This window comes from Sander vitreus, chromosome 14 (assembly GCF_031162955.1).
Source record: "Sander vitreus isolate 19-12246 chromosome 14, sanVit1, whole genome shotgun sequence".
NCBI lineage: Eukaryota > Metazoa > Chordata > Actinopteri > Perciformes > Percidae > Sander > Sander vitreus.
The window spans coordinates 1964936-1991945 of record NC_135868.1 but is presented as its reverse complement, the minus strand read 5'-3'; the positions used below and the strand labels follow the sequence as shown (position 1 = coordinate 1991945).

The 27010-nt window shown below is 41.5% G+C and overlaps 1 protein-coding gene across 1 annotated transcript; it reads left to right on the top strand.

Moving 5' to 3' along the window:
- The first annotated feature begins 284 nt into the window (after positions 1 to 284).
- LOC144529239 (uncharacterized) lies at positions 285 to 26761 on the top strand. The gene is given in 11 exon segments (XM_078268242.1): positions 285 to 424; positions 569 to 626; positions 4145 to 4423; positions 6051 to 7774; positions 10138 to 10230; positions 12861 to 13089; positions 15214 to 16364; positions 19261 to 19317; positions 19583 to 19640; positions 21138 to 21416; positions 22899 to 26761. Coding segments are annotated over 10 exon segments (5262 nt in total). The 5' UTR covers positions 285 to 424; positions 569 to 586; the 3' UTR covers positions 24251 to 26761.
- The last annotated feature ends 249 nt before the right edge of the window (positions 26762 to 27010 follow it).

Genomic DNA, 27010 nt, shown 5'->3' with positions numbered 1-27010 from the left:
AAATATACCTGCTCTCAGTTTGGGAAAAGATTTAACAACAAGCCAAATCTGAAGGTGCACATGATCACATGACTGTGTAAGCTCTGCTTTTTGTGAGTAGTTGGCACTAGTCTCTACGTTCAAAACAGTTAGAGACAAACCGAAGTACAGACGTAGGGATAACTAGTTTGCCACGTGGTTTTGCAGATAGTGAAAAAGGTTAAGAGGAAGTTACACTAAACCATAGAGCTTTTATTGTGAAAAGCGGAAGTGGATAAAGTGTAGTATTGACTGTGCTGTGGGTGAATAAAGTGAGACGTACAGTGCCGTCTCTGTTCCGGCATCGGACGCCCGTGTTTCTTTATTTTATAGTCAAACTTGAGTCTAGGCAACAGAAGAAACCCTCGGTTACATTAGTAAACAAACATCTGCCCGGAAGTTGTCGGTACGACCCGTAATACCGTCCGTCCCCGGAACTAACGTTAACTGTTTGTTTTCTCTTTTAATGTCGCAGGGAGTCGGTGCTAAAGCTAAGGTTAGCAGCTAGCAGCTAGCTCCTGCTAACGTCTTGTTGTATTTCCTGAAACAGGTCGGGGGGAACTTTAACATGAAGTCTGAGAGGAAGCTGTCAGCGGACCAGGGGACAGGTGGGACACGTTTACATCTGAAATATATAGAAATATATACAAGATATGTGTGTATACATGTATATAGAAGCTATGTGTGTGTATACATGGATATAGAAGCTATGTGTGTATACATGTATATAGAAGCTATGTGTGTATACATGGATATAGAAGCTGTGTGTGTATACATGTATATAGAAGCTATGTGTGTATACATGGATATAGAAGCTATGTGTGTATACATGGATATAGAAGCTGTTTCCATGGCCAGTAAAAGGGAATATTCCACTGATAGAATGTATGTCTTTTGCAAACAGACTGTGCTGCTACGTTCACAGCTATAATGTCACTGCTACTTCATACTCCTCAACAAACACACCTCCCTCTCTCTCTCTCTCCAATGCACACTTGTAAACGAGAGGTTGTGTGTGTGTGTGTGTGTGTGTGCGTGTGTGTGCAGGGCTCCAGACTAACTTGTTTTACTAGGAGCATTGCAGCCCCTAACAAACAAAATGTAGGGGCACAGGCAGAACATTTAGGGACAACTTATATCGACCTGCAACGCAATTTTTCACATTTCCCCCATGTTAACTGTTTACATGCTTTGGTAATAAATACAGAAACTACAATGTGCTGTTTTATTTTAGCTCACAGTCACATTTTAATTGAATGGTGCTTAACAAATGCACATTCAGAAATGTAAACAAAGTATTATTATTGTCAGTGTACTGTATTATTGCCTCATACAGGCTCTCCCTCTCTCCTCTCTGTCTCTTTTTTTGTTTACACTGAAATAATCATCTAAGGTGTTTAAACTTCCATGGAACGGGGAGTATCTAGGCTAACTAAGTAGCTAACACCCAGGTTGGGAAATATTGAGTAATGAGGGAGCTAGAGAGAGAGGAGCTCACAACACTCACACAAGCACTATTTGTTTTTACGAGGTAAATAGTTATATATTGAGCATCCTATGTGTATTTTTTTTCTTCATAGAAGCGGTATCCACTCTCTGCTGTCACATTTCTACCTCTCTCACCCAAGTGTGGGTAAAAGAAATTTCGGAGCTGACGTTTAAAAATGCAATCAGTGAATGCACTACAGCACTGCTGAGGTCTATCAACACAGCTCCGCCGACCGGAAGTGCACGCAAGCCGGGTTGAGACGTAAACAAAGTGAGGGAAAAAGAGGAGGGCTAACGGTAGGCTAAGGCTAACTCCTTATCGGCTATTACTACGCAGCATTTTCTTCGCCAATGTACGTCTTAATGTCTTTAGCAAACAAATGGATGATCTTTGGCTGCGGATCACCACTCATGTACACCATGTATTGTGGATGGCAACATCATGATTTTCACAGAAACATGGTAACAACAGCGCTGTGCAACATGTCACGGCATACTCTATGCTTAAGGCTAAGATTGTGTTTAACTAGTGTATTGTGTTTAAACTGTGAAGTGGCTGCACTGTTGGCCAAGATGATATGTTCCCCGCAGTTCTGGGGTAGCGACTGCAACATTCTCAGTTCATGGAGTTTGTCTCCTTACAGTTCCTCAACCAGCTGAATTCTTGCAGCCACTCTTCCTGAAAACGGTGGGTTAGGGCCTTTTTCGCCACACAAACCTCTGACTGAATCATCATCTGACTGTGACAGTGTAGACTCTAGCACTAGCACACTAGCCACAGGTCGGAAGAACGAGTCAGTAGTTCACTTGCTCATTGTTCAGACGTACGGAGCAGGTTGTGATATCTGTCTCCTTCCCACAGATGTTTATGCGCGCTTGATTATCTCTAGGACCCTCTCCCGCCACACATTAGCCACTTACAGTGGCCATTCCCTATCCTTCTCACACTCATTGGCCTGCCACAGATTCCGGATTCATTGACGCGCCCCTTCCACCTTTTAATGTGTAAAAAAAAAAAAAAAAGTGGGCGACCAGTTTACTGGAACATTGTCGCAGTCTGGAGCACTGGTCTGTGTGGCTGTGTATGTATGTGTGTGTGTGTGTGTGTGTGACACTGTTTCTGCCGCTGTGTACATGAACTATCATGCGGCATGTGTGTGCCGAAGACAACGAGTGGACACCCGTCCCGAGCGTCGGTTTCCTGGATGTATAATAATAATAACGGTCGGCTCATTGTCCAAATGCTCTCCCTTTGTTTTTACGTTCATATGCGTAGGCGGTGCACAAAAAAAGTTAGGCGCTGCGCCTAAGCCGTATAATAGCAGGGAAAACCCTGCATTTAGCTAATACGCATTCAGCCCACCTATTTCTTCTACCTGCCCACCCTAACATAGCAGGCTAGAACCTGACCTGGTGTTGAATCTACTCCGAAGCAGCAATGCAGGACGTGTGAATGCAGCCTAAAGCAGCCTTTAGAAACTTCAACAGGTTTGTGGTGAATTGTGGGCCTCGTCTTAGAGCTACGCTTCCTTCGGACTAACAACAGATGCTTGTTAACTACTAACAACAACCAGATATATTTAGTCTACAGTCATTGAAGACAAACAAAATCAACATATCCTTAAATTTGAGGAACCGTCTTCTTAAAATTGGGGCTGCAGCTGTCGATTATTTTAGTAATCGAGTATTCTACCGATTATTCCATTGATTAATCGAGTAATCGGATAAGAAATACTTTTGTTTTATTGAAGAGCAATAATAAACAATAGTTTGGTTACATTTTCGGAAAAAGCAACATTTTTGTTGCCTACATTGCTTACAATATCATCTCTCAAAAAACTAAACATATGAAGTGCATTTAAGTGCCATATTACATTGTAAAATGTTTCAATTTAATTTTAATTTATATATAATATATAAATTAAAATAGATTGAGCTCTGTTACACTTATGCTAGTAGATCGTTGATCAGCTGTTTCTCCGTGAAGAGAGAGAGTGAGAGAAAATGGTGCGCAAACAATCAGCTGTTTCTCCGACGGGATAGTCAACAAGTCGGCTCTTTAGATCAAATTGTGGTCACTGCTACGTATTTTCTTGTCTTTGTTTTTGCTAGTTGTTGTGTTTGGTGTAGTTTCATCATCCATACAACTCCGTGATTTACTTTAGTCGGGTCCTCTTCGTGGAATGGATGAGAAATGTTTTCTGTTGAGATGCTGAAGCATTGACGTTGTGCTATTATTGTGGTAAGCTAGTTTGGTTTTTCAGTACACACTGTTTGAACTGATTCCAAACTTTGGACACTTTCTGTCGTTTTCTCCAGCCTGTCTCTTCTCTTAGCCCCGCACTATTTACGCTCTGGCATGTGCCACCCACAGACTTAGCGTCTGGTGTGCAACAATAATAATGATCCGTGTGGAAACACCATCCGTCAGCAATACAACGTTGGTATCATTGATTTAACGAAGCTTCGAGGCAAATCACTTTGCATCGAGGATGTTTTGTAATCGAATTATTCGAGTTATTCGAGGAATCGTTTCAGCCCTACTTAAAATTGTTGCTGAATAATTTTCAGTGTTGTATTTCCACATTTAATGGAATTGTAGATCTTAAATTGTACAAATATTCACACTGTGTTTCAGCTTTATCTCAATATGTTCTGGAAGTGATTGTTGGTGAAGAGGAGCAGCAGGAGTGTAGCTCCAGTGTGGACCAGCAGGAGCCAGAGCCCCCGCCACACATTAAAGAGGAACAGGAGGAACTGTGGAGCAGTCAGGAGGGAGAGAAGCTTCAAGGGCTGGAGGAGGCTGATATCACCAAGCTCCCATTCACTCCTGTCCCTGTGAAGAGTGAAGATGATGAAGAGGAAGCTCGGTCCTCACAGCTTCATCAGAGACAAACTCAACACATGGAAACAGAAGGTAATTGTGACGTTTTGAAGGAGAGCGGAGAACCTCCGTCAGGTTTGAGAAGTCACGTGACTGTGTGTTGATGTGATCACACAGCAAACTTTAACGCTTATAGACAAATAATTAGACATGCACCGATTACAATTTTTTAGGACGATTCCGATTTTTCATTGCGTTTGACCTGCCGATACCAATTTTAGCCAATTCTGATTTCATTTTTTCTAACTACTTTAGGGCACACACAAATATTTATTTTCTATCTTTTCTTTAATAGAACATTTTACATTTTGCATAGAACATAGAACATTTTTTGAGCAGATAATCGATCGCTATAAAATAGAACTTATAAATTACTCCTGGTGGGAAATTCACACACATCTAAAGTGTAATGTTATGGAAGAACCATTTCCTTCTTTTCACATCCAATATCCAAATAACAAAATGTGATACACTTCTGTATAAAAACAGGGAAAACAGGTAATGGCAATACAATAATATATAAATAACAAAGAGAGTAGAGCTGTCCTATCGATTCATTTTTCGATTCATCTAACGATTAATTTTTCAATTAGCGATTATTTTCCCATTGCTCAATTATTAACAATTTACACAAAACAAATTTCAATGAGGTTCAAAGGCTCTATTTATTAAAATTGTTTAACACTGCACTGTTCAAGTAAAATGAATGTATAGTGCAACCTGAAGCCAAAATAAAGTCACTTTCAGGAGGAATACAAAAATAAAAACTTAAAGTAAACAGAGCAAGTGCAAAAAGAGTAACCTGTATTTGGTTTGCTGTCTTAAAATCCATTTCAACATCAACAAAAATACATTAAACACAAAACTTTTATTTTCCACCTTAGTTGGGAATCAAAACAGTTATCAAAATTAAAAAATTCTGGTAACACTGCTCACTCAGAGTAACATTGATAAAACTGGTTGTGCTTTTGGATAGGGGTGCACCAGTCAGATACTCAGGATTGGTATCAATCCGAACTGTAATAATTGAACTAACTTTAATAATTGAACACTTAAGTGCAAAGGAGTGGAATTGAATTGCCTTGTTGCTGAAAGGTGCTGTAGAAATAAAGTTGCCTTGCCTTACAACCTCAGCCTGTCAGTCAGTCACCAGGGCACAGAAACCACACACCATGCCTGCATGTCTCAGGAGGAAGTGTCACCGCGAACGCTTTCGGCTCGCCATTAATATCATATCGCAGCAAACACCACTTTACATTTACATGCTACAGTTCCAGCCAATTCCGGTCACCAGCCGGTCAATCGGTGCATCTCTACAAAAAAATCAGTGCAAGTGTCTTCTGTTATCTGAGCCAGTGGAAGCATGTAGAGGCCCCAGAATGGAGCCTTGGGGAACTCCACATTTCATATTTGTCCGCTCAGATGTTAATCTATAGACACAAAGTAGTCTCTGTCCCTGTTCTTTAAGTAGGATTCAAACCAGACCAGAAAATTAAATAAGAATACATTTTCTTTTATTGTCTTTACAGCACTTGGGCTGAAAGTTCGAATGCAGAAACATGAAATACCAGTTACCAGAGATTTGAAAAGAGACTCTTGATGCTGTCTCTCTGTGTCTGTGTTAACGTCTCTTTCTCTGTGTGTTTCCTGTTTCCTTCAGATGTTGAGCAGCTGTTGGTGGTTAAAGAAGAGGTTCCCCCTGAGCAGCAGGAGTGTAGCTCCATTGTGGACCAGCAGGAGCCAGAGCCCCCCCCGCACATTAAAGAGGAACAGGAGGAACTGTGTATCAGTCAGGCGGGAGAGCAACTTCAAGGGCTGGAGGAGGCTGATATCACCAAGTATCCATTCACTCCTGACTCTGTGAAGAGTGAAGATGATGAAAAGGAAGCTCAGTCCTCACAGCTTCATCAAAGACAAACTCAACACATGGAAACAGAAGCTGATGGAGAGGACTGTGGAGGACCAGAACCAGCCAGGAACTCGCATCCACATCCACTTCTACAACCAAAGACTGAAGTCCAGACCGGAGACTCTTCTGAACCTGATACTGATGACAGTGCTGATAGGAAGGAGACCAGAGAACCTCAGTCAGCTTTCAACTCTCTGAAACATGATTCAATATGTAAGAAAACATTCAGCTGCTCTGAGTGTGGGAACAGATTTGGCACCAAGGCACACCTGAAGAGACACATGAGAATCCACACAGGAGAGAAGCCTTTCAGCTGCTTTGAGTGTGGTAAAGCTTTCTCAGATAGTGGAACCCTGAAGAAACACATGATAACTCACACAGGAGAAAAGCCTTTCAGCTGCTCAGTCTGTAACAAATCCTTTACACAGAGAGGAAGTTTACGGTCACACATGACAGTCCACACAGGAGAGAAAAGATTCAGCTGTAGTGTTTGTAACAAAAGATTTTCCCGGCGTTCTCATGTCAAAACCCATAAATGTGTTGGTCAGATGGAAACAGAAGCTGATGGAGAAGACTTTGGAGGACCAGAACCAGCCAGGAACTCGCATCCACATCCACTTTTTCAACCACAGACTGAAGACCAGACTGGAGACTCTTCTGATCCTGAGACACACATTAAAGAGGAACAGGGTGAACTGTGGAGCAGTCAAGAGGGAGAGCAGCTTCAAGGGCTGGAGGAGGCTGATATCCCCAAGTTCCAATTCACTCCTGTCCCTGTGAAGAGTGAAGATGATGAAGCGGAAGCTCAGTCCTCACAGCTTCATCAAAGACAAACTCAACACATGGACACAGAAGCTGATGGAGAGGACTGTGGAGGACCAGAACCAGCCAGGAACTCACATCCACTTTTACAACCAGAGACTGAAGACCAGACTGGAGACTCTTCTGAACCTGAGACTGATGACAGTGCTGATTGGAGGGAGACCAGAGAACCTCAGTCAGCTTTAAACTCTCTGAAACATGATTCAACATATAAGAAAATATTCAGCTGCTCTGAGTGTGGGAGAAGATTTGGCCAAAGGGGAAATCTGAAGAGACACATGCTAACTCACACAGGAGAGAAGCCTTTTAGCTGCTCTGTTTGTAAGAAATCTTTTACACAGAGTGAAAATTTACGGTCACACATGAGAACTCACACAGGAGAAAAACCTTTTAGCTGCTCTGAGTGTGGTAAAGCTTTCACTGAACGTGGAAACCTGAAGAAACACATGATGACTCACACAGGGGAGAAGCCTTATAGCTGCTCAGTTTGTAAGAAATCTTTTACACAGAGTGGATATTTACAGAGACACATGAGAATCCACACAGGAGAAAAACCTTTCAGCTGCTGAGTCTGTAAGAAATCTTGTACAGAGAATGGAAGTTTACGGTCACACATGGCAGTCCACACAGGAGAGAAAAGATTCAGCTGCAGTGTTCGTTGATTGTCTTGAGTTGATTGTGACAGTTGATGTGTCTGAGCTAGTTCAGTTTGTTTGTTTAAAATGTAACAAATAAATCTGCATGGAGTGAATATCAACAGTCTCTGGAGTCTTCATGGTGTCCTCGCATAGAAATAAAATGGATAGAAAGACCATTGGACTGTTTTCCGTGGTCATTTGATGGGTTCACAACAAAATGGCGATTGTTGTTTGTTGTCCAGTGACAATATGCGTCAGTGGGGCTGTAAACTGTGTTGAAGCTCGCTGGGAGGAGAGCCTCCTGATGCAGCTCGGGTGACGTCGGAGGGAATGAGGAGGAAATAGAACCAACACCTGTTTTTCACACGACACGCAAGCGTGTTGGAAGCGCTTCCAGGAAAAATAGAATAGGAAAAGATGTTTATATGTCATTTTGACACAAATACATATTAATAAATGACATGTTGATGTTTGAAAGTCTCTAGGTTTTGACATGAATGCAGATATAAATGTAATTTTAAAAAAATTATCAATTTTTAAATATTGTACCTCTCAATACAGAATGAAATATTCTGTAGCCTATTTTGCTTTCAGTACTGCCGACGTTGTCTTTGTTGTAATCAAAGCAGTATATATTTATGTTTAACATGAAGTATACTACTGCTTGAGTGCAGTAAATCAATGGGAAACATACACGTGTACAGTCAAGGCTAGCAGCAGCAGCGCAGCGTCAGATACGTTGTTGTCTGCCGTTTTGAAACAAAAATGATTTCACTAACGTGATTTGTGCAGATCCGATGATAAGAAAAATATTGGGGGGGGGGGTGTTGAGACTAGAGGGCATTAGAGCTGTTCTTCTCAAAGCCCAGGAACGTTAAATGTCCAAAATCAGGGTGCAAAGCTTGTCCTTTTGATGACTCAAATGTATATTATACAAAAATGTGTTTATGGTTAAATTGCTTACAAGAACACAACATTGTTTACAAGAGCACAGATTCTACATAAACTTAGCACAAAAAGTAAGGTGTTTGGTAGATTATTTCTCTGTGGTAACAATGCTTTTTGGCAATAATTTTTATACCGTTGGAAAGCCTGTTTAGTTCCCTTTCAAATGGTGCCCCATTCGTAAGGAACATGCGTTTGTGGGATGAGCAGCAGCGCTGAGTATGTGGGTTGCGCTTATGAAAAATTTGCCAAATCTTCTCTGCCAATGCCAAACAGGTTATTTTGTTGTTGCTATTGACACTTGTTTGTGAGGTTCTGGTACCCCTAGGTGCTGCCAATCAGGTGCCTAGATAAAGAGATGAGATTCTGCAACCAGTGGCAATCCCCATATCTCCACAGTCTGGGACCGAACTCTATCCTCCAAGATGTCAACGCTCGCCCCCACAGCCAGGGGTTTATCAGAGACTACCTCCAGAATGTGGGAGTGGAGAGGATGGAATGGCCTGCCAGCAGTCCTGACCTCAACCCCGTTGAACATACTACTATTCAGATAATAAACTGGCCCATCGCGGCGTAAAGATCAACTAGTCTCCCGCTTGTCATTCGTCAGTCTACACGCAACACAGAGTCGAGGGGTCATAGAAGTGCGACTGAGCATGGTCACATATATATATATATATATATATATATATATATATATATATATATATATATATTTATTTATTTTTTATTGGTATGGTTGTTTTTTGTTTGTTTTCTGTCTGTTCATTTCATGTTTTGTTTGTGGAAGTAAAAGTAACAGTGTTTTGTTTTGTATGTTGCTTGTTATCAGTGCATTGACTGTTGTGAGTTACAGACGGCCGGGGGAAAAAACCCCAATAAAAATAAAAATGTTCACCTTCAGACAAACAACAAAATCAGATGAAATTACACTGCAAGACCAAAACTTGTATCTTCTGTTTGACACATTAAAAGGAAAAGGAAACAAACTATCATCATCTTTAATTTGGTTAATTGGTTTCTCAGAGCTCTGAAAATTTAATAAAATATTTATCTTCCTTTAATTTCAAAGCTTGATGGTGTTTTTTGCCTCCAACGTCGCCTTCCAGGCAGCTAACCAAAGACCGATTTCAAATTCTTCTCATTTATATTCATGCGTGTTTTTTTTAGAGGGAATCTGGAACACTTTCGGACTTTTATTTTGAAGCTCAGCAACTAATCTGCACCGGAAGCTATAGTCTTCACTGCGGCTAACTTCACACTTTGAACAAGCTGGCGTCTAGCAGAAAGGTGTGTTATCAGAGTCTCTCTGTTGTGTTGAGAAAGAGGTAAAATGTGTAAAGTCCAGATGCTGAGAGCGTTGGTGGAGCAGCGACTAACTGCGGCTGCTGAAGAGATATTTGGGCTGTTTGAAAGAACGATAGCAGAGTACGAGGAGGAACTTTGTCGTTCAAAAGAGGAGAACGAGCGACAACGGGAGCTACTGGACGCTGTTTTCAACCCTCAGCTTCGGTTACACAGAGCAGGTTTGGTCATTAAACCTTCAGTTGATCTTTCTCTCCTTCCTGTCATCTCTTCTCTCAGCAACGATATGACGATAGGACGTCTGTAAATAAGCATTTAGTCATAAGATCTATTGTAATCTTCGCTCTTTAACAGGCCTTCGCCAAACCCACCAGACTCCATGTAAATATCATTACTTTTATCATCGTAAAACACACTTCATTCAAAGTGGACAGAAACTAAATAAAACTATCAAAGCCATCTTGTTTCATCTTTCCACTGTTCCAACAATCACCACTCTGGTTTGGTTGAAATTAACCCTTAATTCACCCATTTACATGTGGAAATATGCTGGCTCTACACACGCTAAAAGTCCTGATTATTTACATGGAGTCTGGTGATGGTGATTTCGGCGCTGTTTTCTAAATAAACAAAGGTTCTTATTTAATAGGTATTCCCTTAGGACTGTATAGGTGATGGTTACATAGTAGTGATGTTTACGGTGGCCGACAGGGGCAAACGCCCTGCAACTTAAGAAAACACATGCAAATACACACAACACAACCAAATACATAAACGCACTGCAAATATAGAAAAGATGCAAAAAGAAAACCACACAAACCCCGAAAAAAGAAGCGATGCAAAAAGAAAAGCAGACAACCCCCGAAAACAAATGCAACAAAAAAACGCTGCATCCAGATTACAGGATTACGGAAGCTCTCCAGGCTTCTAGAGGGAAAACTAAATGGAACAGCTTGATTTTCGACCCCACAGAGAGAGAAAGAGAGCCGGTGGGACATGTTCAATCTCAGAACGGTTTGTAAAACTGCTTTGAGATCATAGACTGTAAATATTACGTCTATGTTTGAGATCTGAGGCCTGTACTACGAAGCAAGATCAACATGTCCTGGATTTCTTTCAGTTACCCAGCTTCACCTAACCCTAACAACCGCGGTCCTGCATAACATGTGTCACGGCGGTGGTTAACAACTAGTTCAATCAACCCAGGGTTCATAAAAGAGGCGGGGTTAGCACAGCACGACCAATCACAATCATCTACCAGAGCAGCATATTTTATAAAAGAAGAGCACATTATAATTCTACATGAATATGAAGAACACAAACACGGTTTTACAGGCAAAACGCAATCCAGTCGCTGCTTCCTAAAACAGGAGGAAAGCTTGCAAAAAATAGCTGACGTTGTAAATGCATAAATCACAACACTTACCAATATCTTCCTGTAATATCCGTGTAAAGGAAAGGCAGATGGCGGGGTGGATTTATCTGGATTTAATGAACACTTATTCAAGTGTTTCAAGCCATTACATGAGCTTGGCGGTCTTAATACAATTACTGCAGAACAGCCTTGAGCCACACACTACCCCCATGCTCCCAGATGAACCACTACTGCCCTCTAGGGACACACTCCAATATGACATATATAACATCTCCCAACTACTACACTTCCCCATCAGTCAGACACAAGATCTGACCATAATTACACTTGTGCTTTCCATAAACTGTCGTTGCTTTAGCCTTTTATTTCAGTTGCAGCCCCGGCAGTGGAAGCGATCGTGAGAGCAAATAAAAAATATAAAAACATAATTCAAACCGATGTGCGTATTGGCAACACACGGCTCAAGAAGCCGATAGCCTATATGTAATTCCCTCCCATTAAAATCTATATATTTCATAAAAATACCCATCAGGGAATGTTAACGGGGTTGTCGGTCTCTAAATGTTTTAACTATTATGTGCGTATCTCTCTCTCTCTCTGTCTGTCTGTCTGTCTCTCTCTCTCTGCCTCTCTCCCTCTCTCTCTCTGTGCACCGAGCTCCGCCTGATCTTCTAAGAACGGTGACGCCGTTATCAATCGAGTATTGATTGGTCAGTAGGCGGTGCTTTTCCACCGGTTGATCTCTAATCTCCAACTTAACCTGCTCCCGACCAGGTTAGGTGTTCAGCGTAAGTTACCACAGCGATTGAACCTGGTAACAAGTGATCCACCGTTGTGATACACAAAACCCTGGGTTGAACCTGAAGTTACCTCGTTAACGCCAAATCTTGCTTCGTAGTACAGGCCTATGTTTTCTCTCGTTTGGTGGGTGTGTCTCGGCTCAGGTCAGATCTCAAACATAGACATAATATTTACAGTCTATGATCTCAAAGCAGTTTCACAAACCGTGCCCCTGTCGGCCACCGTAGATGTTCGCCTTGGAACACAACAGCACAGTATTATAACCACTGAGGCTTAGAGTGTGTGTGTCTGTGTGTGTTTTTATGTGTGTGACTGTGTGTGTTTCTGTGCGTATTGTGTGTTTGTGTCTCTGTATGTACGTGTGTGTCTCTGTGTGTGCGTGCGTGCGTGTGTGTCTCTGTGTGTGTGCATTTGTGTGTGTGTGTCTATAACAAGAACAAATACAAGATACAAAAATATAATGACAATTCAAATCATCTTAACCGGTACTTAGACGTAGTCATATTTTAAAATCTCCAGTTAGCTTGTAGCACTGACTTCATGTAGGGCCCTATGGAGACTTGTAGCTTTTTTAGAGTCTCATTTTCACACTGGCCACCGAGCTAAACAACTGTTCTGGGGGGGAAACTGCAATCTCTAAGCTTTAGCTGACATTAACTTCTGTCTGTGTTTCAGCTTTGCCTCCAGACGACAAAAGCCAGATTGTTATTAAAGAGGAGCAGCAGGAGTGTAGCTCCAGTGTGGACCAGCAGGAGCCAGAGCCACCCCCCACACATTAAAGAGGAACAGGAGGAACTGTGGAGCAGTCAGCAGGGAGAGCAGCTTCAAGGGCTGGAGGAGGCTGATATCACCAAGTTCCCATTCACTCCTGTCCCTGTGAAGAGTGAAGATGATGAAGAGGAAGGTAGGAACAATGTTAACAGGGCTTTTAGGGGAAATAAAGGGTGGAAAATCTGCAGAAGTCAAGAGCATAAAAGTTCAGGAGAAGCTGGTTTATTTTATTTTAGGAGTAGGGTTCCTTTCACACTAGTCTCGCATGTCCAGACCTTCCTCCACAGTGCTGTAGAGGAAGGTCCACACAGCATAACTGGATGGGAGAAAAACGTGCTCTGGTTTATTGGCATTTCTTTAAACCAATCACAATCGTCTTGGGCGGTGCTAAGCTCCGGACAGAGCCACGGTGCCTCTGCTAAATAGTCTCAGGGAGGAACGTGTTTTGGTGGAACATATTTACGTTCAAAAGAACATCTATGAAAAATACATCTCTGCCTGTGTGTGTACTACAGCAGATAACTTCTAAAATAACATTAAAATACAACTACACCTGGCCTATAAAAATAAATCTTTCACCTGTCTGGATACGATAACACAGGCTTTTCCGGTGTTACAAAAAAAATCTGTGACCCTTCAGAATGTGTTACTGTTGCGCCGTTTACCTGCCATAAACAGTGATGGGAATAACGCCATTATATTTTCAGTAACGAGTAATCTAATTGATTACTCTTCCCATCTTAATAACGCCGTTACCGTTACTGCCAAAAAAATGTGACGTGTTACTATATTTCAAGCTGTTTTTTTTTCATCAGACCAACTAGGTCTCTGAGTCTGAGCCGAGAGGCAAATACTTTTTTTTTGCTGTTCTTCCTCGGTTAGTGGGCAGTGCACGACGCAAGCGCATAAATGCTGACGATTGGCTGAGGTTGAGTAAAATGTCATGGTAAGCCAATCAGAGGTAGAGTTGGGCAGGTGTTCGAAAGCACGCATAGTCAGACACACAGCGAACAACACAAGCGAGTCAGTCAACGAGAGAAAGACAGGTATGGCGTTATGAAATCAAGGAGAGGATTAACTTTTCCTGCTACAGATTTCCCACCTTGGTCAGAAAACACAGAGGAGACACTTTGTTTCTCTCACTATATGACTCTAGAGTCGGTACTCACTCCAAAGCTAATTGCCGTCACTCTATCACTTCTCCCTCGCTCTATCACCTACTCCCCACACAGCACACACACACACATGCCGGCTCGACGCACACACCAGCGCACAATATAAACATCAGGCCACTTGCGTTATTTGCACTACAAAGAGTGTATCTCCATACATGGCATTTGATTGGAGGCTAGTCTCACTTTGTCCCACAACAACATTAAAATAGTTTAGATTTGTGTACATTGTTTCTGTTAATAATGTATTGTATTAAGTGTCCATTTCATTATAATATTCAGATTTATCATAAATAATTGAACATGCACATGTATTTTAAGTTCCGTTAAAGAGGGGTGGAGGTGGGGTCACATTTGAGCATTTAAAAATGTACTTGAAAGTAATGCAATAGTTACTTTCTGAAGTAACTAGTTACTTTCATAATTTGTAACTGAGTAACTAATTTAGTTACTTTTTGGAAGAAGTAACTGTAACTAATTACTTTTTAAAAGTAACTTGCCCAACACTGGTCATTCTGTGACTACGCGGGAAAAATCAAACCCGAGCAGCAGCACTAATAAAAACTACCTAAAAATAGCGTTAGTCTTGTTTGCTGTTACCACGCATTTAAGATCATACTATGAAAAATGACAGTTACATAAACACTAAAAAGTTACATAAGTCATCAATTTACTTCAGTCCTTCCAGAAAAATGCGTTGTTTGACAGGAAAAAAAAATAGACGATTTTTGCATCGTCAGGTTTTTTCCAGACACACTATCTCTCGTCTCAGGGGGACATGAGGGAGGGAAGCACGGTCATTTGAAAATACTACTGGGTTTCTACTGATACAAAGCTTAATGCTAATCGGTGAAGTATCCCTTTTAAAGGAAGTTTTTCTCACCACCAAGGTTTCTTCCTAAAAGGGAGATTTTCCTCGCCACTCTCGCACTAAATGCTTGCTCTTGGGGGAATTACTGGAATTGTTGGGTCTTTGTATATTATAGAGTGTGGTCTAGACCTACTCTATCTGTAAAGTGTCTTGAGATAACTCTTGTTATGATTTGATACTATAAATAAAATTGAATTGTATGTGCTTCCTGCAGATGTTGAGCAGCTGTTGGTGGTTAAGCAGCAGGAGTGTAGCTCCAGTGTGGACCAGCAGGAGCCAGAGCCCCTCCCACACATTAAAGAGGAACTGTGGAGCAGTCAGAAGGGAGAGCAGCTTCAAGGGCTGGAGGAGGCTGATATCACCAAGGTCCCATTCACTCCTGTCGCTGTGAAGAGTGAAGATGATGAAGAGGAAGCTCAGTCCTCAGAGCTTCATCAAAGACAAACTCAACACATGGAAACAGAAGCTGATGGAGAGGACTGTGGAGGACCAGAACCAGCCAGGAACTCACATCCACATCCACTTTTACAACCAGAGACTGAAGACCAGACTGGAGACTGTTCTGAACCTGAGACTGATGCCAGTGCTGATTGGAAGGAGACCACAGAACCTCATTCAGCTTTAAACTCTCTGAAACATGATTCAACATGTAAGAAAACATTCAGCTGCTCTGAGTGTGGGAAAATATTTGGCCGCAAGGAAAGTCTGAATAGACACATGAGAACTCACACAGGAGAGAAGCCTTTTAGCTGCTCAGTTTGTAAGAAATATTTTACACAGAGTGGAAGTTTACAAAAACACATGAGAACTCACACGGGAGATAAGCCTTTTAGCTGCTCAGTTTGTAAGAAATCTTTTTCACTGAATGAAAATTTACGGTCACACATGAGAACTCACACAGGAGAAAAACCTTTCAGCTGCTCAGTCTGTAAGAAATCTTTTAAACATAGTGGAAGTTTACGGATACACATGATAACTCACACAGGAGAGAAGCCTTTTTGCTGCTCTGAGTGTGGTAGAGCTTTCACTGTTAGTGGAACCCTGAAGAAACATATGATGACTCACACAGGAGAAAAACCTTTCAGCTGCTCAGTTTGTAAGAAATCTTTTACACAGAGTGGAGATTTACGGTTACACATGAGAATCCACACAGGAGAGAGAGGATTCAGTTGCAGTGTTTGTAACAAAAGATTTGTGTGGCATTCTGATGTCAAAACACATAAATGTGTTGGTCAGATGGAAACAGAAGCTGATGGAGAGGACTGTGGAGGACCAGAACCAGCCAGGAACTCACATCCACTTTTACAACCAGAGACTGAAGACCAGACTGGAGACTCTTCTGAACCTGAGACTGGTGACATGGAATAACGTTTGTGCCTTTAAGTCCAAGCAAAACTTCTCAAGTATCAAACAAAAATCTTTATGTATCAACATCTAGATGGAAGACATTATATTGTGTGGTAGGAAAAAAGTACACTCTTATTTTGAATATTTAATTAGATGTTGTTTTGTCTTGTAATATCTGTCATATAATCAAGAAATCAGACAAATGTAACCACCTGATATTTTATAGGGCCCACACATATATTCACTTCTTTCTAAGTAACGTATGTTTAACAAGATTCACTATTAATCATGTATCAATATGGGAGTTTATTCAATACACATTGGGTTCATGTTTTAATTTTGTGTATCATGTTTAAGCACGATTTAGGCCCAGCAGTCTCTGAGAGGAGACTTTTCTCTCTGTGTCAGGGAGACAGGAAGTGCAGGTTGAAAGCTATCTTTAGTTTAAACAAGGGAGATGTGAGGGAGGTAGCATAGGGAAGTTAGCCTAACATGGTGTTTCCTGTCAGGGAGAGGAGGAGTTTTCTCTTTGAATCAAAGCTGAGATGGACATATTATGATCTGTATAAAACTATAAAAACTCACTTGTGCATTGCTATGTTCCAAGGTAATATGATCAGTGACACCAACATGATTAAGGTCTTTTGACATGTATAGTGTCTCCTATGCCACTAATTAGGCCATGGTAAAGCTAATAAAGTAAAGAAATATAATCATTTGATATGACCGGTGTGGTACACCAGGACATGCTGAGTACCCTCCAGGATGAAATAAAGTTAAATCATTTGAAGTAAACCATCTGTTGACTAGTATGTACGTTAGTAGTTATTGTCTGGGTCACAACGACCTAGGTGTACTTAAGGAAGATGAGAGGACTGTTGGAAGTAAAAATATCACCAGTTCAGGTCCATCTAAAGATGTAACCAACATGAGTTAACTGTGGGTGTGAATGTGTCCAACTGACACCGCCCAAAACATATAAGAAGAGAGAAATTTTGGGTATCTATACTTTACTGGAGTAATTCTTTTACAGCAGACTTTTTATTTCTACTCCAAGAAAACTGATTTTTACAAACTAATGTCAATTAATTAAAAATATATAAGGTAAAGAAGATGATTGCATAAATATTCCCCCCCTTTAAAGTGACTGACCTAATTCAACAGAAGTCCAGTTAGTTGATGCCAGCAGTGTCACAATTAGTGAAATTGAGATCACCTGAGTTCAGCTGATGTGTGTCAAGTGATTGTAGTATAAAAAACACCTGTGTCTGGGAGGTCCAGTCTCTGGTTCATCAGTGTTCCTACTACAATTGCAACATGAAGAGAAAAAAAAAAAAGAACACTACAAGCAGCTCAGAGAAAAGATCATTGAAAAGTACAAGTCAGGAGATGGCTACAAAAAGATGTCCAACTCACTGGACATCCCACGGAGTTCAGTTAAATCCATCATTCAGAAATGGATGGAGTATGGCACTTGTTTAAATCTGCCTAGAGCTGGCCGTCCTCACAAACTGAGTGACCGGGCAAGAAGAAGACAGGTGAGGGAGGCCACCAAGACACCTACAACCTAAAAGCTTGGTGGGAGAGACTGTACATACAACAACTGTTGCCCGGGTTCTTCACCAGTCGAAGCTGTATGGGAGAGTGGCAAAGAGAAAGCCACTGTTGGAAAAAAGCTCATATGAAATCTTGTCTGGAATTCGCCCAAAGGCATTTGGTAGACTCCAAGGTCAATTGGAAGAAGGTTCTTTGGTATGATGAGACAAAAATGTAGCTTTTTGGCCATCAGACTAGACGCTATGTTTGGGGAACACCAAATACTGTACATCACCACAAACACACCATCTCCACCGTGAAGCATGGTGGTGGCAGCATCATGCTCTGGGGATGCCTTGCAGCAGCAGGCCCTGGAAGGCTTGTAAACGCAGAGGGGAACATGAATGCAGAAATATATCGCCAAATCCTGGAGGATAGTCTGACTCAGTCTGCAAGAGAACTACAACTTGGGAGAAGATTTATTTTCCAGCAAGACAACGACCCCAAGCATACAGCAAAAGCTACACAGAAATGGTTCAAAGACAGTTGAATGTTCTGGAGTGGCCAAGTCAAAGCCCAGATCTCAATCCAATCGAGAATTTGTGGCTGGACTTGAAAAGAGCTGTTCACGTCCGATCCCCCAGCAACCTGACAGAGCTTGAGCTGTTTTGCAAGGAAGAATGGAGAAAAATAGCAGTGTCCAGATGTGCCAGCCTGATTGAAACATCTCCACACAGACTCAGTGCTGTAATTGCAAACAAAAGTGCATGTACTAAATACTGACCTGAAGGGGGTGAATATTTATGCAATCATCTTCTTTAACTTATATATTTTTAATGAATTGACATTAGTTTGTAAAAATCTGTCTTCACTTTGATATTAGTTTTTTTTTTGTGCAAATTCTTGTAAAAAAAAAGCCAAATTATATTGACCATGATTTCATGTATAAAAGAAACAAAAGGGTGAAACATCCAAGGGGGGTGAATACTTTTTATAGGCATTGTAGTATCTATACTTCTAGCTGAGTAATGAATGAATACTTTTGACACCTCTGTATAAATAAAATGAATAAAACCCCCACAATTGAATGAGAGTAACGATCCAATCCATTTTACTTGCAAAAAGCGTTTTCCATGTTATTTTGAGGCAATTTGGTTTTAAGTAACCTATATTTCTGATACAGAAACCTTAAACTCTTAAAACGTAAGAGGAAGTTACAGTAAACCATAGAGCTTTTATTGTGAAGGGGAAAAAGCGGAAGTGGATAAAGTGTAGTATTGACTGTGTTGTGGGTGAATAAAGTGAGACGTGCAGTGCCGTCTCTGTTCCGGCATCGGACGCCCGTGTTTCTTTATTTTATAGTCAAACCTGAGTCTAGGCAACAGAAGAAACCCTCGGTTACATTAGTAAACAAACATCTGCCCGGAAGTTGTCGGTACGACCCGTAATAGCGTCCGTCCCCGGAACTAACGTTAACTGTTTGTGTGTCACATCGTGATGAGGACGGCGGAGTAAAAGGCGCCAGTGTTTAGTTTCTTAAGAAGAAAGAAAGGTCCCAAACTGCTGGATGTGGTTTTAAAAGCTGGAACAAAGCTACACAGAGCAGGTTTGTTTTCTCTTTTAATGTCGCAGGGAGTCGGTGCTAAAGCTAAGGTTAGCAGCTAGCTCCTGCTAACGTCTTGTTGTATTTCCTGAAACAGGTCGGGGGGAACTTTAACATGAAGTCTGAGAGGAAGCTGTCAGCGGACCAGGGGACAGGTGGGACACGTTTACATCTGAAATATATAGAAATATATACAAGATATGTGTGTATACATGGATATAGACGCTATGTGTGTATACATGTATGTAGAAGCTGTGTGTGTATACATGTATATAGAAGCTATGTGTGTATACATGTATATAGAAGCTATGTGTTTATACATGGATATAGAAGCTATGTGTGTGTATACATGGATATAGAAGCTATGTGTGTATACATGTATATAGAAGCTGTGTGTGTATACATGGATATAGAAGCTATGTGTGTGTATACATGGATATATAAGCTATGTGTGTATACATGTATATAGAAGCTATGTGTGTGTATACATGGATATAGAAGCTATGTGTGTGTACATGGATATAGAAGCTATGTGTGTATACATGGATATAGAAGCTGTGTGTGTATACATGGATATAGAAGCTATGTGTGTATACATGTATATAGAAGCTATGTGTGTATACATGTATATAGAAGCTATGTGTGTATACATGTATATAGAAGCTATGTGTGTATACATGGATATAGAAGCTATGTGTGTATACATGGATATAGAAGCTATGTGTATACATGGATATAGAAGCTATGTGTTTATACATGGATATAGAAGCTATGTGTGTATACATGTATATAGAAGCTATGTGTGTATACATGTATATAGAAGCTGTTTCCATGGCTGGTAAAAGGGAATATTCCACTGTTACAAATTTCTAAAAACTTGGCTCGGTCTTTAGGAGTTTTAGCATTTATTCACTGACAGATAAACTGTAAACAGACTGTGCTGCTACGTTCACAGCTATAACTTTACTGCTACTTCATACTCCTCAACAAACACACCTCCCTCTCTCTCTTTTCCTCTCTCTCTCCAACGCGCACTCGTAAACAAGACGGCTGGAGCAGCCGCTGTTTGCGCATCACGCGTAGTTTAAGTGTGTGTGTGTGTGTGTGTGTGTGTGTGTGTGACACTGTTTCTGCCGCTGTGTACGAGAACTATCATGCAGCACGTTTGTGCCGAAGACAACGAGTGTACGCCCGTACCGTGCGTCGGTTCCCTTGATGTATAATAATAACGGTCAGCTCATTGTCCAGATGCTCTTTTATTGTTTTTACGTTCATATCCGTAGGCGGTGCGCAAAAACGGTTAGGCGCTGCGCCTAAGCTGTATAATAGCAGGGAAAACCCTGCATTTAGCTAATAAGCATTCAGTCCACCTATTTCTTCTACCTGCCCACCCTAACATAGCAGGCTAGAATGGGCCGTGGGCTTCATCTTAGAGCTACGCTTCCTTCGGACTAACAGAAGCTTGTTAACTACTAACAAAAACCCAGATATATTTAGTCTACAGTCATTGAAGACAAACAAAATCAACATATCCATAAATTTGAGGAACCGTCTTCTTAAAATTGATGCTGAATAATTTTCAGTGTTGGATTTTGCCACGTTTAATTGAATTGTAGATGTTAAATTGTACAAATATTCACACTGTGTTTCAGCTTTACCTCAAGATGTTCTGGAAGTGATTGTTGGTGAAGAGGAGCAGCAGGAGTGTAGCTCCAGGGTGGAACAGCAGGAGCCAGAGCCCCCCCCACACATTAAACAGGAACAGGAGGAACTGTGGAGCAGTCAGGAGGGAGAGCAGCTTCAAGAGCTGGAGGAGGCTGATATCACCAAGTTCCCATTCTCTCCTGTCCCTGTGAAGAGTGAAGATGATGAAGAGAAAGCTCAGTCCTCACAGCTTCATCAAAGACCAACTCAACACATGGAAACAGAAGGTAATTGTGACGTTTTGAAGGAGAGCAGAGAACCTCCGTCAGGTTTGAGAAGTCATGTGACTGTGTGTTAATGTGATCACACAGCAAACGTTAACACTTATAGACAAATAATCAGTGCAATTGTCTTCTGTTATCTGAGCCAGTGGAAGCATGTAGATGTTAAAGCTCCATTGTGTAAGAATTTCTCCCATCTAGCGGTGAAATTGTATATGACAACCAACTGAATATTACTTTCTAGCCCCTCCCATTCCAAACACATTTTAACTCCTACTGTGGCCATATTAGTCCAAGAAGTACGACTTCGTCCATGAGCGTTCCTCGTGTAATAATAGTTTTACGTTATTTTGGTACCATTTCATTGCTAACATCAGCTATCAGGTTCCCAAACACATGCAAGCTAATGTTAGTAAAGTATCAGTGCTATCGTTATTCTGTATATTGTACGAGATTAATAGTGTAAGGCAATGTTTACAGCTTAGGAGAGAAGCAACGGAAGTTTGTGTTTTTCATATATTTCTCTGAGCAGTATGGACAATCATGTCAATGAAAACCGAAAAATCGTTTACACGCAGCTGTTCTAGCTGTAACTAGTCTGTGTTACAGCTCCATTACGTGAGTTGTCTGCTAGGGAAATCACGACACATATGATTACATTTATGTTACAAGGTATACTATAAAACTTTGAATTTACACAAATAGGCAGAATTACCAGTCTAGAAGAAAGCAGGCAACTTCAGGGTCCCTTTTAAAATCCTTGCTCCTTATGAGCTCTTTCCATCTTGGAAAAGCCACTCCAATATTAACTTTGGTATTGTTGCTTAGCCTGTCGCGTTGTCGTTTTAATTCTCTTTTTAACTTCCTTGGCGACTCCGTTACATGTCCTCTCCCTCCCTGGCATTCGTCACGGTGCCACTGAGTATAAAAGCGCGAAAGGCTGAGGTATGTCCCTCTTTGGCTAATGTATTTTAAAGATGGAGGCGCAACATGGCGGTCGTTATTCGAGCGAGTCGCTCGTATGTATTCTGAATGATTCTGAACGGTAGATTCTACGCATACGAGAATACTTCGATTAGTTGGTGGAAGTAATTACACATGAATCAGCACATATTTGTGAAAGAACAAAGGAGGTTTTGCTAAGAATCAACTCAAAAAATTACACAATGGAGCTTTAAACAGAAGAGGCCCCAGAATGGAGCCTTAGGGAACTCCGCATTTCATATTTGTCTGCTCAGATGTTTATCTATAGACACAAAGTAGTCCCTATTCTTTAAGTAGGATTCAAACCAGACCAGAAAATTAAATAATAAGATAAGCCTTAGGTATAATTGTCAGTCTATACAGCACTCGGGCTGAAAGTTAAAATGCAGAAACGTGAAATATCAGTTTTTTTTACCACGTAAAGAGATTTGAAAAGAGACTCTGTACTGTTGATGCTGTTTCTTTGTGTCTGTGTTAACGTTTCTCTCTGTGTGTTTCCCGCAGATGTGCAGCAGCTGTCGGTGGTTAAAGAAGAGGTTCCACCTGAGCAGCAGGAGTGTAGCTCCAGTGTGAAACAGGAGGAGCCAGAGCCCCCCCCACACATTAAAGAGGAACAGGAGGAACTGTGGAGCAGTCAGGAGGGAGAGCAGCTTCAAGGGCTGGAGGAGGCTGATATCACCAAGTTCCCATTCACTCCTGTCCCTGTGAAGAGTGAAGATGATGAAGAGAAAGCTCAGTCCTCACAGCTTCATCAAAGACAAACTCAACACATGGAAACAGAAGCTGATGGAGAGGACTATGGAGGACCAGAACCAGCCAGGAACTCACATCCACTTTTACAACCAGAGACTGAAGACCAGACTGGAGACTCTTCAGAGACTGAAGTCAGTGATGGTGATTGGGAGGAGAGCACTCAGTCAGGTTTAAACTCTCTGAAACATGATTCAAGGTGTAAGAAAACATTCAGCTGCTCTGAGTGTGGGAAAATATTTGGCTACAAGTCACATCTGAAGCCACATATGAGAATCCACACAGGAGAGAAACCTTTTAGCTGCTCATTTTGTAAGAAATCTTTTACACAGAGAGGAAGTTTACAGAAACACATGACAGTCCACACAAGAGAGAAAACATTTAGCTGCAGTGTTTGTAACAAAAGATTTGCCTGGCATCTACAGCTCAAAAGACATAAATGTGTCGGTCGTCAGTCATCACAGCTTCATCAGAGTCAAACTGAGGAGAACAGAGAGGCAGAGCCTGAACCTCAGTCAGCTTTAAACTCTCTGAAACATGATTCAAGGCGTGATGAATCATTTAGCTGCTCTGAGTGTGGGAGAAGATTTGGCCAAAAGGGAAATCTAAACAGACACATGATGACTCACACAGGAGAAAAACCTTTTAGCTGCTCAGTCTGTAATGAATCTTTTGCACAGAAAGGAGATGTACAGAGACACATGAGAACTCATACAGGAGAGACGCCTCTCAGCTGCTCTGAGTGTGGGAGAAGATTTAAGGACAGGAGAAATCTGATGAGACACATGAGAACTCACACAGGAGAAAAACCTTTCAGCTGCATGTTTTGTAAGAAGTCTTTCACACAGAGAGGAAATTTACAGACCCACATAATCATCCACACCGGAGAGAAGCCTTTCAGCTGCTCGGTCTGTACGAAATCTTTTGCCCGGATCGGAGACTTACAGAGACACAGGAGAACTCACACAGGCGAGAGGCCGTTCAGCTGCACAGTCTGTAAGAAATCTTTCACACAGAGTGGAGATGTGCAGAGACACATGAGCGTCCACAGGAAAGAAGAAGAAGAAGAACAAGAAGAACAAGAAGGAGGACGAGGACGAAGATGAAGACCAACTACACACAGCTTTTTCCAGCAGGGCTGCTGTCTGACTGCAACTAACGATTATTTTCATTGTTTGTTAAAGGGTAACTTTGTTGTTTTTCAACCTGGACCCTGTGTTTCCTATGCACATGTGTCTAAAGCACTATTCGCACGGGATTAGTATCACCTGGTGACCTCTAGTCATCTGTAATAATTAAAGACGTTCTTCTGTGATCTTAATCCCGTGTCTGTAATTTGTGAAGAAAAAATTCTCCTGCAATTGTCCGTGTTCCCCCGAAAACTGATGATAACATTAGTCCCGTGTGAATCGACGTGTGGTTTGGCGGGGTCGTATATCATTTTTCAATGTTTATGATTCCTGTGCGCCTTTTTATCTGTCTGGCAACAGCCAACGTAGTCTGGTCCACTGTCAACCAGAGACCTCCGTCCCCGAGTTGACGAGCTCCCATCGGCTTCCTCTGAGGGCTGACGGTGATGCTGTGCGGGCGCCACTGCGGCGGAGATGATAGGGTATGAGCCTATAGTAACCTCTAACGGGCCTGGCCCAAAAAGATGCAGAACCCCGATACGAGTGTGGTGCAGCGGCCTCGCCCTGGCCGTCCTCCGGGCGCCTCCGGGTACCCAAGTCGCGGGTACAGATATGTCAGTAAATTCAAGTAAAAGTTTCGCTTATCGTGTGCGAATGCACCACAAGAAACTCAGATGTGGGGGGGGGGGGTGTCATTTCTAAATTACACGAGGTCCCCAGATGATGCTAACGCTGTGCTAATAGGGCTTAAGTGACTGGCTCAGTGTTGAGTGTGAACGCTGGAACCGGCAGCCGTGAACCGGGCTGCAATGAAACCCTACAGGACAAATGTTTGAGTTGGAGTCCACTAAATGTTAGAGTGGTCTGGCTGCAGACAGCCACTGTGGAGGTTGCTTTCTGCTCCACCGTCAGGCGGATCAGGACAGAAAATAACATTCGTAAATCAGGGGTCTTCAAAGTTTTTTAAGCCAAGGAGCCCTTAACTGTAAAAGAGACGGATCAGGGACCTCCTGTTATAAAAGATTAAGTTGCATAATAAACTGGGCCTACAGTAACAAGTAGGGCGGCCTAAAGCCTTTATACAGGAGTTTTTTTGTACAGAGTACTGATCCGATACCGGTGTGTTATATATTTTATTATGTTTTAACATAATATGTATAGTATACTACTATCCCTGTATGGATGTGATATGATTTCTATCTTTGTTGCCGGTCTGGCTCAGGTTAAACTCTTTGTGAAACATGAACAAACACAAACCATGAATGCCACAGAACTTTCTGTTATTCTCCAGTTTGACAGTTATAACGGAAAAAGAACATAAATAAACTACTTTAACGTAGATTTTCTTTAGGGCTTTATTACGTGGTATCTGATCGGTGCATTAACTCCAGTACTTCCTGATACTGATACCAGCGTTTTAGGTAGATAATTGTTGGCATGATTTTATGAATCATATTTTATTGTTGAACAGACAGTGAATCCTCAGGATGATCTGGATCTGCTACCTTACCTATAGGCCAGTCAGCCTATCAGCAGTGGGGATTTATATTTGGTAATATTGTGTTGGATTCATGTTAAGACTTTAATTTTTTTAACATGTTTTCAAAAATGAACAATAATTTGAAGATGGTTGTTGTAAATTATGTGTGTGTGGTCTAGACCAGTGTACTTTGGAGGACTGCAGGGGGTACGTGTCCCCCTAGGGGTACTCTGGAGGACTGCAGGGGGTACGTATCCCCCTAGGGGTACTTTGGAGGACTGCAGGGGGTACGTGTCCCCCTAGAGGTACTCTGGAGGACTGCAGGGGATACGTGTCCCCCTAGGGGTACTCTGGAGGACTGCAGGGGGTACGTGTCCCCCTAGAGGTACTCTGGAGGACTGCAGGGGGTACGTGTCCCCCTAGGGGTACTTTGGAGGACTGCAGGGGTTACGTGACATTTTTTGCAAAATGTTTTTCAGTTACAAGGCTATAGTTAGTTCTACTGTCTTTTTTTTTCTCCAAATTTGTTGCTGTTTTTGAAGTTTGTCACCTTTTTCAAGGTTTTGCCGTTTGTTTTGACCTATTCTTGCTTTTTTTGCTTACTTTTTTTTTCTTCACTTTTTTCTGTCGCCCTAGTGTTGCCTTCCTTTCGTCTTTTTCCAAGGTTTTTCGCCTTTTTTCATCAGCATTTAAATGTTTTCCAGGTACAAGGCTGTTGTTTAGTAAACCTATCGCTGACATTGCTGTATTGTTCCTCTTTATATAGACTTTTTTTTTTTCTACCAAAGATTATTTGCGCTGGTTAGAGGGTACATGGCTTAAAAACACTGATTAAAGGGGGAACATCATTGAAAAAAGCTTGAGAACCAGTGGTCTATGGTGAAAACCCAGCACAAAGCACAGAGTGTGGTCTAGACCTGCTGCATCTGTACAGTGTGCTGAGATAGCTCCTGTTATGATTTGATGCTGTAAATAAAGTTGATTTGAAGGTACCGTTAGCCAATCAAGAGTTGAGTTGGCGTTTGATGCTTTTGGACTTTTTTTTTTTTTTTTTACACTTGATGATTTCAACGTTTGATATTTTTATTGAGATTATTGACAGTTTTTGGGGGATTTTTTATTGGGTTTTCTTTTTCAAAGTTTGACTTTTTTTTGCGGTATTTTTTCGACTTAAGTCGTAATGGGCCAGTAAAAATTGATTTTGGGCAAGCAGAATTATTATTTCTTTTTTACAGAGTACCGATTCCGTCCGTTAC